The 13,614-nt window shown below is 37.5% G+C and overlaps 1 protein-coding gene across 3 annotated transcripts in view; it reads right to left on the minus strand.

The window, feature by feature from the left end:
- BRINP3 (BMP/retinoic acid inducible neural specific 3) overlaps positions 1-13,614 on the minus strand; it is a 415,839-nt gene that overhangs the window by 205,419 nt on the left and 196,806 nt on the right. For 2 of the 3 annotated variants that reach the window (XM_007528705.2, XM_016190641.2), the window contains exon 3: positions 9,300-9,490. The exons of the other annotated variant lie outside the window; for it this stretch is intronic. In XM_007528705.2, the coding sequence (XP_007528767.1) occupies positions 9,300-9,490 (191 nt within the window). The remainder of the gene's footprint in view (positions 1-9,299; positions 9,491-13,614) is intronic. 3 annotated transcript variants of the gene reach the window in all.

Raw genomic sequence — 13,614 nt, forward strand, 5'->3', positions numbered from 1 at the left:
TTTCTTTATGTATCTGCTAGTACAGAGAGAAATTGAGGGAGGGTGATAAGGAGAGAGAAAGACACCCGCCCCTCTGCTTTACAGCTAGTGAAGCTTCCCTCTATAGTTGGGGACCCCAAGCTTGAACTCAGATCCTTGCTCATGTGCACACTTAACCAGGTGCAACTCCCTCAACAAAAAAGAAAAAAAAATCCAAATATTTCCTAAACTAAATCACCTACATAAAACATTTGTATAGGGCAATGCCATGAATATAGAGGTCATGAACAGCTCTGCGCTTAGACAAAACTACATCAGTCCTGAGTGAAATACAGTGCAGTTGCTTCTGTCCTGGAGTTATTTGCAAGCAATGCCAGAATTAGCATTTTGCTATGTTATTGTTACTGAATCCTGCTATTAGTTCGATCTGACGTATTCTCTGAAGTGAGATTTCTGGAATAGTTAAGTACAGTCTAAATGTGTATAAGCACTTTAACTGGTGCTGTTCCTATTCAGTGTGCATATAAATCACCTGGAGATCTTGTTACCATGTAGATTCCTGTTCATTAATCTGAGATGGAACCTGAGATTCTGCATTTCTAACAAGCTCTAGGGTGACCCTGATGCTGTGTGTCCGTGGACCATCTCAAGTAATGAGGTGCTAAATCATAGTGAAATCTATTACCAATTTAAATGTCTGTCTTTATCAGTAGCCTGTGTGCTTCTTTAAGTAAAGTCTTTGGTATTTCACTGCTGTAGCTAACTCAGTACATGTTTGTCAAACAAGTGGACAGGTGATTTATCTATCTTAGGAAATGCTATAAAGAGGAACCAGAAATACATGTGACTGGATTTACAAAATTGTTAAACTTAACATTTATATATAAATCAGTTGCCAAGAATACCGCTTCAAGATCAACCAGCTTAGCAATTTTCAAATTATTTTCTTCTTTGTTACCTTTTTATTGTTATTAATATTTTAAATTTATTATTGGATAGATAGAGACAGGGAAATTGAAAGGGGAAGGAAAGATAGAAAGGGGAAGGAAAATATTGAAAAAAGGAAGGAAGGAAAAAAATGAAAGGGGAAGGAAAGATAGAAAGGAAAAGAAGGGAGTCGGGCTGTAGCGCAGCAGGTTAAGCGCAGGTGGTGCAAAGCACAAGGACCGGCATAAGGATCCCGGTTCGAACCCCGGCTCCCCACCTGCAGGGGAGTTGCTTCACAGGCAGTGAAGCAGGTCTGCAGGTGTCTATCTTTCTCTCCCCCTCTCTGTCTTCCCCTCCTCTCTCCATTTCTCTCTGTCCTATCCAACAACGACAACAACAATAATAACTACAACAATAAAAAAAAACCCAGCAAGGGCAACAAAAGGGAATAAATAAAATAAAAATAAATATTAAAAAAAAAAAAGAAACAGAGAGATACACCTGTATCTCTGCTTCACTGCTTATGAAGCTTCCCCCTGCAGGTGGGGACCAGAGGCTTTACCCCAGGTCCTTTCTCACTATACTATGTGCACTTAACCAGGTGCTCTACTGCCTGGCCCCTCTTTATTGCTATTTAGATAGATGTTTCAAATCATTTTAGAAGATGAGTACCTTGTAAACCACTAAAAGTGCATTAATACTAATCAGTTTTACATTTTATTTTTTATCAAACTATGAAATGGAGATGAGAAAGATATAGAGAAAGAGACAAACTGATATACTTAATCTTAAGCAGTGTGAGTAAATATTTAATTCTAAATGATAATGTTCTATTCACTAGGTACCATTATTTTAATCCCTGGGACATGAAGCTGCAGAAAGTATTTCTTTTCCTTTCAGTTCTTTCTTTTAAAGCAGAAATGCATTGCAAGAGAGCAAACTGTTTTATAAACGTCGACGTAATTATTTAGATTTGCTTAAGAAATAAGTGTTTTGTCAGATTGAATTATTTACCTGTTACAGTTGAACTGAAATAAAAGGAAAGTTTACTTCCTAGGAAGAACCTAAGTGAAAGTGAGGAAGGCAGCTGTTAATCGATTTTGAAAGAAGGTGGTGAGTGGCATAGAATTAAAAATTTTCTGTGAAATCTTTATAAAGAATGTAATTCCCATAGAGAAAAGTGAGAATTGACTATTTCTAAATTCAAGAGAAAATATCAAAATTTTATATGGTGGGAGTCGGGCGGTAGTGCAGCAGGTTAAGCGCACATGGCGTAAAGTGCAAGGACCCGCCTAAGAATCCTGGTTTGAGTCCCGGCTCCCCACCTACGGGGGTAGAGGGGTGTCACTTCACATGTGGTGAAGCAAGTCTGCAGGTGTCTTTCTGTCCCTCCCCCCCAGTCATCCCATCCTCTCTCCTTTTCTCTCTGTCCTATCCAACAACGACATCAATAACAACAACAGTAATGACTACAACAATAAAACAATAAGGGCAACAAAAGGAAAGTAAAGAAATAAATGTTTAAAAAAATGATATACTTATAGAATGCAATGAGATAGAAAGAAGAATATATCTGACATTCCAGCCATTTTGTATCTTAAAGCCGGACATCTAACCTTTTTTTTTTTGAAAGATGTACTTAAACAATAATAATGATGATAATAATAATAATGTCATAACATTTTTCAACCACACTGCAGGCATAGTCACGTACACATTGTGTGGTTATTGAAATAGAAATTAAATTTGCAATAACACTTTATAGAGTAGAGAGATAGATAGCTCAGTATACTAAAACAGATGATTTGCATGTTTGAGTCTCAAATGTTCAATCCCAGGAGCCACCATAAATCAGGAGCTCACTGGTGCTCCTGATATCTGGTGCTCTGGTATCTCTCTCTTTTTCATAAAAAAAAATAATGCAGTGCTATAAAAAATGAAAGGCTAGTAAATCCATTTTTCATTCTCACAATAAAGAAAATATTTGCTGTTTAGACAAATATAAAATGCTGTATTAAACAAACATCTGATAAAATGCTTCTGCTGAGTAATATGCTAACTATAAGGTATAGTCTTAGGGCCAGGTGGTGGTGCACCTGGCTAAGCGTACATACTACAGTGTGCAAGGACCCGGGTCCAAGCCCCTGGTCCCCACCTGTAGGGAGAAAGCTTCACAAAGTGGTGAAGCAGGGGTGCAGGTATCTTTCTGTCTCTTTCTGTCTATCTCCCACTCCTCTCTCAATTTCTCTGTCTGTATCCAATAATAAATAACATAAAAAGATTTTTTTAAAAATTTTTTATTTAAGAAAGGATTAGTGAACAAAAACATAAGGTAGGAGGGGTACAACTCCACACAATTCCCACCACCCAATCCCCATAACCCACCCCCTCCCATGGTAGCTTTCCCATTCTCTATCCCTCTGGGAGCATGGACCCAGGGTCGTTGAGGGTTGCAGAAGGTAGAAGGTCTGGCTTCTGTAATTGCTTCCCCGCTGAACATGGGCGTTGACTGGTCGGTCCATACCCCCAGTCTGCCTCTCTCTTTCCCTAGTAAGGTGTGTCTCTGGGGAAGCTGAGAAATAGTCTTGTATTTAAAAAATAAAAACAAACATAGATACAGTCTTGCAACAAGTGCTTTGGTGGGCTCTCAATTAGCATTTTCTTTTTTCACTCTCACAATATAGAAAACACTGGCAGGACTAGGGATGATAGCACAGAACTTGCAGATCAGAGATCCCAAAGCCACAGGTTCAACTCTCAGCAGCACCTTACACCAGAGATGACCATTATTTTGTTCTCTCTCTGGATTTCTGTCTCCTCTCTTATAATAAAAAAAGAATGAGGAGAAAAAAATAAAGAGAAGAAATACATGTTTTTCCAGGGCTATGCTGATGACTGGTTCGGCAGTCTATGTAATTGTAGAGGTGAGGATCATTTAAAACTACTACACATGTTGTGTTATAGCATTTTCATAAACACTGTGGTCTCCCTCCTTATATGCCCCTTCCTGTTTTTAGCTGAGCTAGCACTGATGATTTCTAATTGACAACTGACCACTCCCCAATAAGCTCACAGATTTTCAGATATTTGTTTTTCCTACTCATTCATTTTTCTCTTGGTACTTCTATATGCAGTACACTGATACAATTTTATTTTTGTATTTGTCACATATTGTATTATAATGAAATATGTTACAGAAATAGTCATAAACTTTATCCCACAGCTAGAAATCAATATGTCCCAGGAGTGTAATCGCTTTCAAGATTGATTCTTTAAAGTGAATAGCTTATTTTAGATATTTAAACAGTGATGGAGTTTGGATATCATTATCCAAAATAGAAGCCAGCTGCATTACTATATTGATAAATAGTCTAGAAGCCATAAGATGAAATAAATTGGGAAAATGATATATACTGAAGAAGGTTTTTTAAAATTTATTTTCCCCTATAGGAAGATAATTCAATCACTGGCTTTATCTATCATAAAATATTCCATTTAAGGCTTCAAATATGCTATCTAAAGTTTTATGTCTATGTCAATAATATGATGTACCAAATAACTCTGGTGGAAAGCACCATCACTCATTTACTTTCTTTCACTTGGATATTTGTAGTGAGAATTTCACACTCAACTTGTTTTGAAAAATCGTTAAATTTAGATGAAGGTTGAGTTACTTAGGAAACATCTAGTTATAAAACAACAGGGTTTTTGTTTAAAATGTTGACTTAAATACAAAGCATTTTCAGATCTTGAATATTAAAAACAATCCCTAAGCTTCAGAAAATTATGGAAGGAGACCTGAGAGAGGTAAGGCGGGGGGGGGGGGTGAGGAGTTGGGGAGGAACATTTAGCAAAAGATGAGTATTACAATCCTCAGTTTTATCAAAATGAAATAATAATACAATTTCATGTTCAATCATGTAAAACATATGAAGTTAAAATATACTTAGCAGTAACAAAAAAGGTCTAGTGTAATTTCAACAGTAATAATTTAAAAATTGCCTGAAATCATTCTAGTATGCATTTCAATTGCAAATAGTTTATATCATTAAGCTACTGAAATAATTTCATGCATTTTAGCTAAATAATTAATATCACACTACAGATTCCTGAAGAAAAACAGAATTTTTAGAGAAAATTAATTTCAATAGAAAAATTGGACCCACAGAATACTGAGAGGCTAGTTGTGGGAAGATACAAATTACACTCATCTATCGAGATTAAGAAAAAAAAGTATTTTATTTATTTATTTCTTGAATGCTGCCAGGGTTACTCCTGGGGCTCAGTGCCTGCACACACACACACACAAGTTCACTGTTCCTGTTGGTCCTTTTATCCCCTTTATTTTTCCACTTTACTTAGTTGGACAGAGGGAAATTAAAATGGGAGGGTAAAGTAGAGAAGGAGATAGAAAATTCACCTGCAGCTCTGCTTCACCACTTCTGAAGATTCCCCCCATAGGTGTCAACCATGGTCTTAAACCTGTGTCCTTACACACAGCGATATATGTTCACCTGGGTTTGCTGGTGCCAGTGCTGCCCCCCACCATTTTTCAAATAAGTCTTAAATAACTGGAGCAAAGAAATTTTGAGAGAGAGCATATTGTCATCATTAATTTTTAAAAATATTTTATTTATTTATTCCCTTTTGTTGCCCTTGTTGTTTTATTGTTGTAGTTATTATTGTTGTTGTTGTTGTTGGATAGGACAGACAGAAATGGAGAGAGGGAGGGGAAGACTGAGAGGAGGAGAGAAAGATAGACACCTGCAGACCTGCTTCACCGCCTGTGAAGCGACTCCCCTGCAGGTGGGGAGCCAGGGTTCGAACCGGGATCTTTATGCCGGTCCTTGTGCTTTGCGCCACCTGTGCTTAGCCCGCTGCACTACAGCCTGACTCCCTGTCATCATTAATTTAACAAACTGAAGGAGTGATTTAATCTCACAGGTGTTTTCAAACAAGGTTTACAAGAACTTTCTTAAGGTCAAATTATAGCATTTATAATGCTAAAACAGTAAGAAAAAAGGGAGTCGGGTGGTAGCACAGCAGCTTAAGCACATGTGGTGCAAAGCACAAGGACCAGCATAAGGATTCCGGTTTGAGCCCCCGGCTCCCCACCTGCAGGGGAGTTGCTTCACAGGCAGTGAAGCAGGTGCCTATCTTTCTCTCCCCCTGTCTTGCCCTCCTCTCTCCATTTCTTTCTGTCCTATCCAGCAGCAAGGACATCAATAACAACAATAATAACTACAACAATAAAACAACAAGGACAACAAAAGGGAAAAAATAAATATTAATATATATATATATATATCAACAGTAAGAAAAAAACCAATAAAAAACTTTGAAAAGCCATCATAATTTCTATACTACAGAGTAAGAGTATCCTTGAGAATTCCTTGAGTATTTTGATCTTTCACTTTTCATTTGTTCCTTTCTCTCCCCCCCTTTTAAAAGATATATATATATATATATATATATATATATATTTAATATATATATATCTTTAATATATATATAATATTTTTCTGGGTATGTCACGTTATTGAAATAAAGGTCATAAAGCCTATGTGTGTTTCAAAACCACTAGACCTTTCTTTGTAAATGATTAATTTTCCCCTTGCTTTAAATCTTATCACTGTTCAGCACAGTGAAAGATGGTTATAAATGGGGCCATTTTAAATGGAGCCATTTTAAAAGGAACCATGATTTCCACTATAGAGGAATTAATTTTCTGTCTGTTTTTGAAATGGATCAGAACTTTGGGCGTCTGTCAAAGAGCCAGCACTCTACAGCGCCAACACAAATGAGATGAACCTAACTGGAAAAATGGATAAAGTGCATTTTTTTTTTCTAATTTTACCTCATGATTTCTTCACCTGATCATTACCTCCGACATTTTTTCATCCCCAATAACCTTGGGCCCCAGTGACAGCTCACTTGGGGCTCAGGGAGTGGGCAGGGGCACACTTGTTTAAGCATACATGTGACCAGGCCCAAGGAAGGACCTATGTCTGAGTCCCACTCTGGACCTGCAGGGGAGAAGCTTCAAGAGCAATGAAGCAAGTAATGCAGATGTCTGTCTCTTTCCCTCTCTATCACCCCCTCCTCTCTCAGTTCCTCTTATTTTATTGCTATTTGTTTAACGAGAAAGGTAAAAATTAAGTTAATTAACTGCAAGCCTTTATGTACACCAAACAACTTCCTTCTTTAATTCTATAGTGTCACGTAGCATATGTTTCTTCAATGTTCCAGGACTCTCCTTTTGCAGTTTTATGTGCTTTGCTCACCTACTCTTGCTTGGGACCAGGTTCTCTCTAATCAGAATTTTTATCTGTGAAACCGACCTATTTCTTTTTCTAGTTTTGCTTTATTCATCGATCTTCTTCCTAAACTTGGACTTAATCTCTCCTCACCCTCTATCTCTATCTCTCTCTCCCTCTCCCAACCTACCCTCCCTCTCCCTTTCCCTCCCCCCGCCTTGATATTTATTTAGTGACCAGAAATTTCAGTCTCCTAGTACAGTACAGTTTCACATATTTGTTCATCTAACAATCGTTTAATGAGGACCTATCTTGTGCTGAGCATTTTGTTGGCTGCAGGGGTAAAACGGTGACTGAAATAAGCAAGATCTTTATTTTCCAGGAAATAGGCAGAAATGACACAATAAACCAGTAGGCAAAGTGCTTTTACATAACAAGTGCTATAAATTACACGAAATGAGGCCTTGAAATAGTAAAGACAATTTGTGGTTGACTGCACATTTTTACCGGCTGGGTGATCTGGAGAGGTCTCTCTGAGAAAGCAACATTTAAGCACAAAAATGTGAAGATTATTGTAGCTAAAAGTAATAGAGCATGATGAAGCAAGAGAAAAAAGATGATGTCTGAGGTAAAAGTCAGTGTCAGGTCATTTATGTAATCCCAGCGAGATGCTGGTATTTGAAATGGTCAGTTAAGGAATATTCTTGAAGAAACAGGATGGGGACTTGCTTCAGGGAAGAATTTGAAATATGATATATTCTGGAGGTGCCAACAGATGTGAGTTATTGGCGACTGGGCTGGCATGTGAAGGAAAGAATAAAAGGCTGATCCTCTGAGGCCAGGAATTTGAAGAGCAGGTCATTTTGCACTGCGTCATTGGTGTGAAAAAATTGGCCCACTTCAGGTAAACCTATTGAGAAACTGGCAAGAAAGGATTCACTGTTTTCATGACTTTTCAATCTCAACCTATTTTATACATCGCTGTTCATTATAGAAAAGAGTAGCATCTCTTTCTAAATTGAGTGGGCATTGTTTAAAGTCCTGTGTAAAATCAAATATATAGAATCTGAGATATTTGAGCTTCATAAATAAAATCACACACACATTTCCTATTGCGTATCACTTCCTCAAATATCATTTAAGAATGAAATAGAATGATTAGTCTCTACTTTTACATTATGCATGACTGATGCGTGCTTATCTTTATTTTTTAAAAAAATATATTTATCTATTTTCTGGATGGAGATAGTCAGAAATTGAGAGGGAAGGAGTGATAGAGAGGGAGAGAGACAGACACCTGCAGCACTGCTTCACCGCTTGTGAAGCTTTCCCCTTGCAGGTAGGGGCCAGTGGCTCAAACCTGGGTCCTTGCGCACTGTAACATGTGCACTCAACCAGGTCTGCCACCACATGGCCCCACTTAACTTTCTTTCTATATCTGACATCAACCATATCAAAATACTGAAATATAGGGGGCTGGGCAGCGGCCAGTGGGCTAGAGCACACACACTGCTATGTGCAAGGACCCAGGTCTAAGTCCCTGGCACCCTCCTGCACGGGGTGGGGGAATGTAGTGAAGATGTGAAGCAGTGGTGCAAGTATCTCTCCTTCTCTCTCCCTCTTTACCTCCCCTTCTCTCTCAGTTTCTCTCTATTCTATCAAATAAAAAATAAATGGAAAAAAAAAAAGACTGCTGGAAGTGGTGGCCTTATGATATAGGCATAGAGCCCCAGTAACACCCTGCTGACAAAACAAATAAATAAATGAAAATATGTAATTATAAACATCTCATTTTTTACTCCAGTAACTATCTCTTCTTCTCTGTAATCTGAAGTGATGATGTCCACCTACAACTTGACAGCATATTACTCATATTTTGACAAAATTTGGCACACTACCCTAAAGAGTATAATGATGAGCTCTGTATTTAGTGCACCCTATGACATGACACAGATCATTTTCAGATATAAATATTGTGATTTTTCTACCTTGTCATGCAAGACATACAGCAATAACTCAATACATGTGTCTAATAAAACTCATCAAGCTATCTGCATTAGTTGCCACATAACCCTCAATTTATATAGTTTTTTTATGCACAAGCACACTGGTACATATGTTTTCAAAAAGTCATACCTCCCAGAGTAGCAGAGAGCAAGAAATGGGTCCCATATTTCTTGATAAGGTTTTCTGTGATTTGTTGAAGGGTAGGTCGACGTCCCAAAAGTCTTATGTTGCGGAAGAATTCTGGGGCAAGAGGCAGAGGGGAGCCAAGGAAATTTCTTCTCTCAACTGCAAGGTTATTTACTTTCCAGCGGCCAAACTCCCTGAAAAGCAAATTTATTTTTATTCACAAATACAAAAATCTATCTGAATGTTTTCATTTGAAAAGTTCACCTGATGCTTTAGCTGGGGTTACTACATTACAATAATTCTTGCTTATAAAATATGTCATGTGCTATGAGTAGGAGAAGCAATATTTGTAATTTATTTAACTAGAGTGAATATTCTGAAACCAAGTCAAGCAGAGGAAAAATAAGCCACTTAAGGTAAACAGCTTTCACTGATTGCTTTTTGTCCCAAGGAAAGATGTACTCATAAAAAGTTATTTCATTATGCACAGAATATAAATGTAGCATTATTAAAACAAGTAAAAGCTAAGGTAATATTTTATCATTTTCTAAGGGAAATTGAAAAAAAGAAACCATTTATTTTCATCATCCTAATGATTCTTTTCTCCATTCACTTTAGAGTGAGAAATTGCAAAACCTCAAGGATATTTTGGAGCCATCAATAAGTTTTAAAAAATCAGCAAAAGAGGGAAAAAAAATCACAATAATTATCATTTACAATATATTTGGAAACCCAAGTTCAACCTCATTAGCAGTTTCTCAAGATGTTAAATGATTCTTCTCCTCCTCCTTCTTATTCTTTCTTTCATTCCCCTCCACCCCCCCATTGGTATCACTCAGCTCTGGCTTCTGCCTGTGCTAGGGAGTGAACCTTGCTCTCTGGAGCTTCAGACATGAATGTCTTCATGTAAAAGATGTGTAGGGGAGAGATTATCAAAAGAGAAAATGGTAGCTATGGCTTTAAAAGGTTTATATCTATTTAAAAGATACATTCATTCATTCATTCATTTAATATAGAAACATAGAGGCATAAGAGAGTGGAAGAGGCCACAACACTTCAGTATGGAGTGTGGTGAATCAAAACTGGGTCACACACAGGGCAAAATGACACATTATCCATGTGAGATATTATACTGGCCCTATTGACATTATCCTATAATGTTTTGTTAAGTTAAAGCCAACATAATTATACTTGTATGCTGAACTGGATTACCTAATAACAACTGTCTGTATTTCTTTATTTTGTTGTTGTTTGAGGTGTGGTATGATTCAAACCTCAAATATATCCCAAAGGGTCAAATTATTTCTACTAGGTTCAATATCCTCTAGTATGTTATTTAATATAGTAATTGTAATTCTGCAGTGGAATGTTGATCATTTTATAAATTTGTACCACCATAGTTTTATTTTTGCTTCCAAAATTGTCTGTGCTAGGCCAGGGACATGATAAGGACACATCTGTGAACTCTTTATCATCTTCGTCCAAATGTACTCATTTTCTGGAGAAAAAGTGAAAAATAAAAGAAATACATTGATCCTGGTAAGTTCTGGGAGCTATTTCAGACAGCGTGCTGTAGTGGCCCACGGTACTGTAGGCAATGTTGTCTTATTTTTGTATAGACCAGAGACTGAATCTCTGTGGAGGTGATCCATGATATTTAGTCAATTTCTGAAGGGGGAAAAAAGGTGCTAAGTATGGGGCAGAAGGACAGATATTTGGAGACAATAATGAAGAGTGAAAACTTCCAATACAAAGGCAAAGTCCTTGACAGAGTCTTTCATGGTGACTGTTTTGCATCTGTGGTGCACATTTAGAATCAAGTTATCCTTAAATTCTTAAAAGAGGGTTGCTTTATTTCATGAATTATTTTAAAGATTGATAATACACATGTTTCTGTAGCAAGGTTATTGCTGGGGCTTTGTGCCTGCATGATTACTATTCTAAGTGACAAATTTTTCCTTCATCTTTCTTTTTGGAAGGAGGGTGAATGAGAATGCTAGAGAGGATATTTGTGAATTACGAACCCCCCCAACCCCATACACAGGCATCGGAGACGGGTTTTGAACCTGGGTCTTTGCATAGGGCGACTTGAGCATTCTATCAGGAGAGTCCTCACTTGACCCGTAAATAGTATCCTTCTATAGTGAAGCTCTTAAACTTCAGCACCTGAAAACTCCACCCCAACAAATCTAAATAATTAGACCCAAGATGAGGTCAAGAGTTCACATATTTAGCATGCAAAACCCAAGCTGCTGTTAATGCAGCTTGTAATGTGAAAAAAACCTACTGGCTAAATAATTTGACATCATGGATTTTAAAATCTGCTTGAAATACTCTCTTTTCAGTAATGTTGCAGTTTTAGTATTATATTAGATTTAGTACAGTTCATGTTTCCTCAGAAGAATAACAGTCATTGTCTCTCCTCTCAGATTCAAACACCTGATAAGCATTTGCCAAGTGTAATATTGTGGAGAACTTTGAAGGCAGCTCGCTTTAGTTCTTAGATACTTTTTATTAATTGTGATAGTTTTTCTCAATTCTCCTTCTAATACTTCAGTTGAACAAAACATTTTGTCATTCCACCTGATTCATTTATTCTTTGTCCTGCAACAACTAAAAAGGTAGACTATGGGAAATCAAGAATAAAACTAAAATGAATTAACCAATCAATTAACCAATTAAATAGATTTTTTAAGAGAATAAGTGAACTCTTCTTAGTAACTACAGCAAATTGTTTTAATTCTACAGGCTTTATCTAAAACTCTACTCCAACTTTTCATATAGGGGAATAAAAACCTGTAATTCCTAGAACATATGTTTGGTAAAAAACACCTATCAATATTATAGTGGGGACCCCTAGAGGCAGAATGTAGAATCGCTCTCAAATGAACTAGAGAGGGTGGAGATGCAGTTTCCTTCAGAGCTGGCCAATCCAATCCTGGGGAGACACCTGGGATCCTTAGCTGCTTTATGCTTCAGGGACCCTGCTTTCTCCTTCCAGTTGAAGGTGGAACTTAATGTCACTTTAACTTCTCTTTTGTGCTCTCCTAAACCCTCTGCAGAAAAGTCTTGTAAATCGGTCCCAGTGGCATTTATTGTTAGCAGTTTCAGACTCCTTGATACACTACAGGCACCCAGAAGGAATCTGTATTGTTGATGAGTTGCTATTTTTTCCCCTTGTTAATCTGCTTCATGCTTATTTGGATACCTACCTAGCCTTGAACAGCACAGAGGGGGTCAGAGAGATTTTATTTTCTCCACCTACACAATAAAAAATGAGCCTGTCTACTATAGTGTTGACTATCTTAGGATCTAGGACCCCTGGCTGGGAGGACAGATAAACCTCTAGAGAAGTGAGATATCTGGGCCTGAGGCTTTCAGTCAAGTTCCTTCAATCTGAGATAAGTAAACAAAAGGAGCTGGGCAGTGATGCACCTGGTTGAGCACACATTGCAGTGTGCCAGGACCTGGGCTTGAGCCCTGGTCCCCACCTGCAAAGGCAAAGCTTTGAGAGTGGTGAAGCAGTATTGCAGGCATGTCTCTGTCTCTCTCCCTCTCTCTCACTCCCTTTCCTCTCAATTTATGGCTGTCTCTATCCAACAAATAAATAAAGATAGTAATATAAAAAAACAGATAGCTATGAGGCTCCTAACTAATAAATTGTTTTACTGCTACGAAGCAGTAAAACAAAACAAAACAAAGCTTTTCCCTTAGAAGACAGAAGCGCCAAAGTGCAGACTTGTGTGGGTACACTGGGCATTCAGTAGCAGACTTTGATTCCTGTTCTATTTCATTAAAAATAAGACAGAACTTTCTTTTGTAGATATACAGGTGTAGTTTGTGTAGAAAACTTACATGTTAAATTGAGACCTGAGATATCTCATTTTTAATTACCACATTTGGTCTGGATTGTAATGCTATAAGATAACTTACAATTTTATAAATTTTGGGTGACAAACCAGGCAGAGTACTGGAATAATTCTGAGAAGTGCTGTTAAGGACACTTTACGTGAAGAAAATTCTCTTTGAGTAGCGATGTACATCAGATATGAATACAAACACTCCACGTATTTTTTCTCCCTCTTGGCACAGGATAAAGTTGAATGTATTTGATGTTTATAAATTTGGTGTTGCTGTTGGTTTTCTTTGACCACTACTGCCTTGAGTATGTTGTCTGGGGCCTTAATACATAATAATGAAGAGAATTCCCACCCCTCTCCAGGTTCAGATTAACACGTGTATAAACTAACCATACAGTTTGCCATGGAGAGTCATCAAGATGATGGGGATATGAAGTGGTATATCTGGTTGCTTTCTA

This window comes from Erinaceus europaeus, chromosome 19, assembly GCF_950295315.1.
Source record: "Erinaceus europaeus chromosome 19, mEriEur2.1, whole genome shotgun sequence".
Taxonomy (NCBI): domain Eukaryota; kingdom Metazoa; phylum Chordata; class Mammalia; order Eulipotyphla; family Erinaceidae; genus Erinaceus; species Erinaceus europaeus.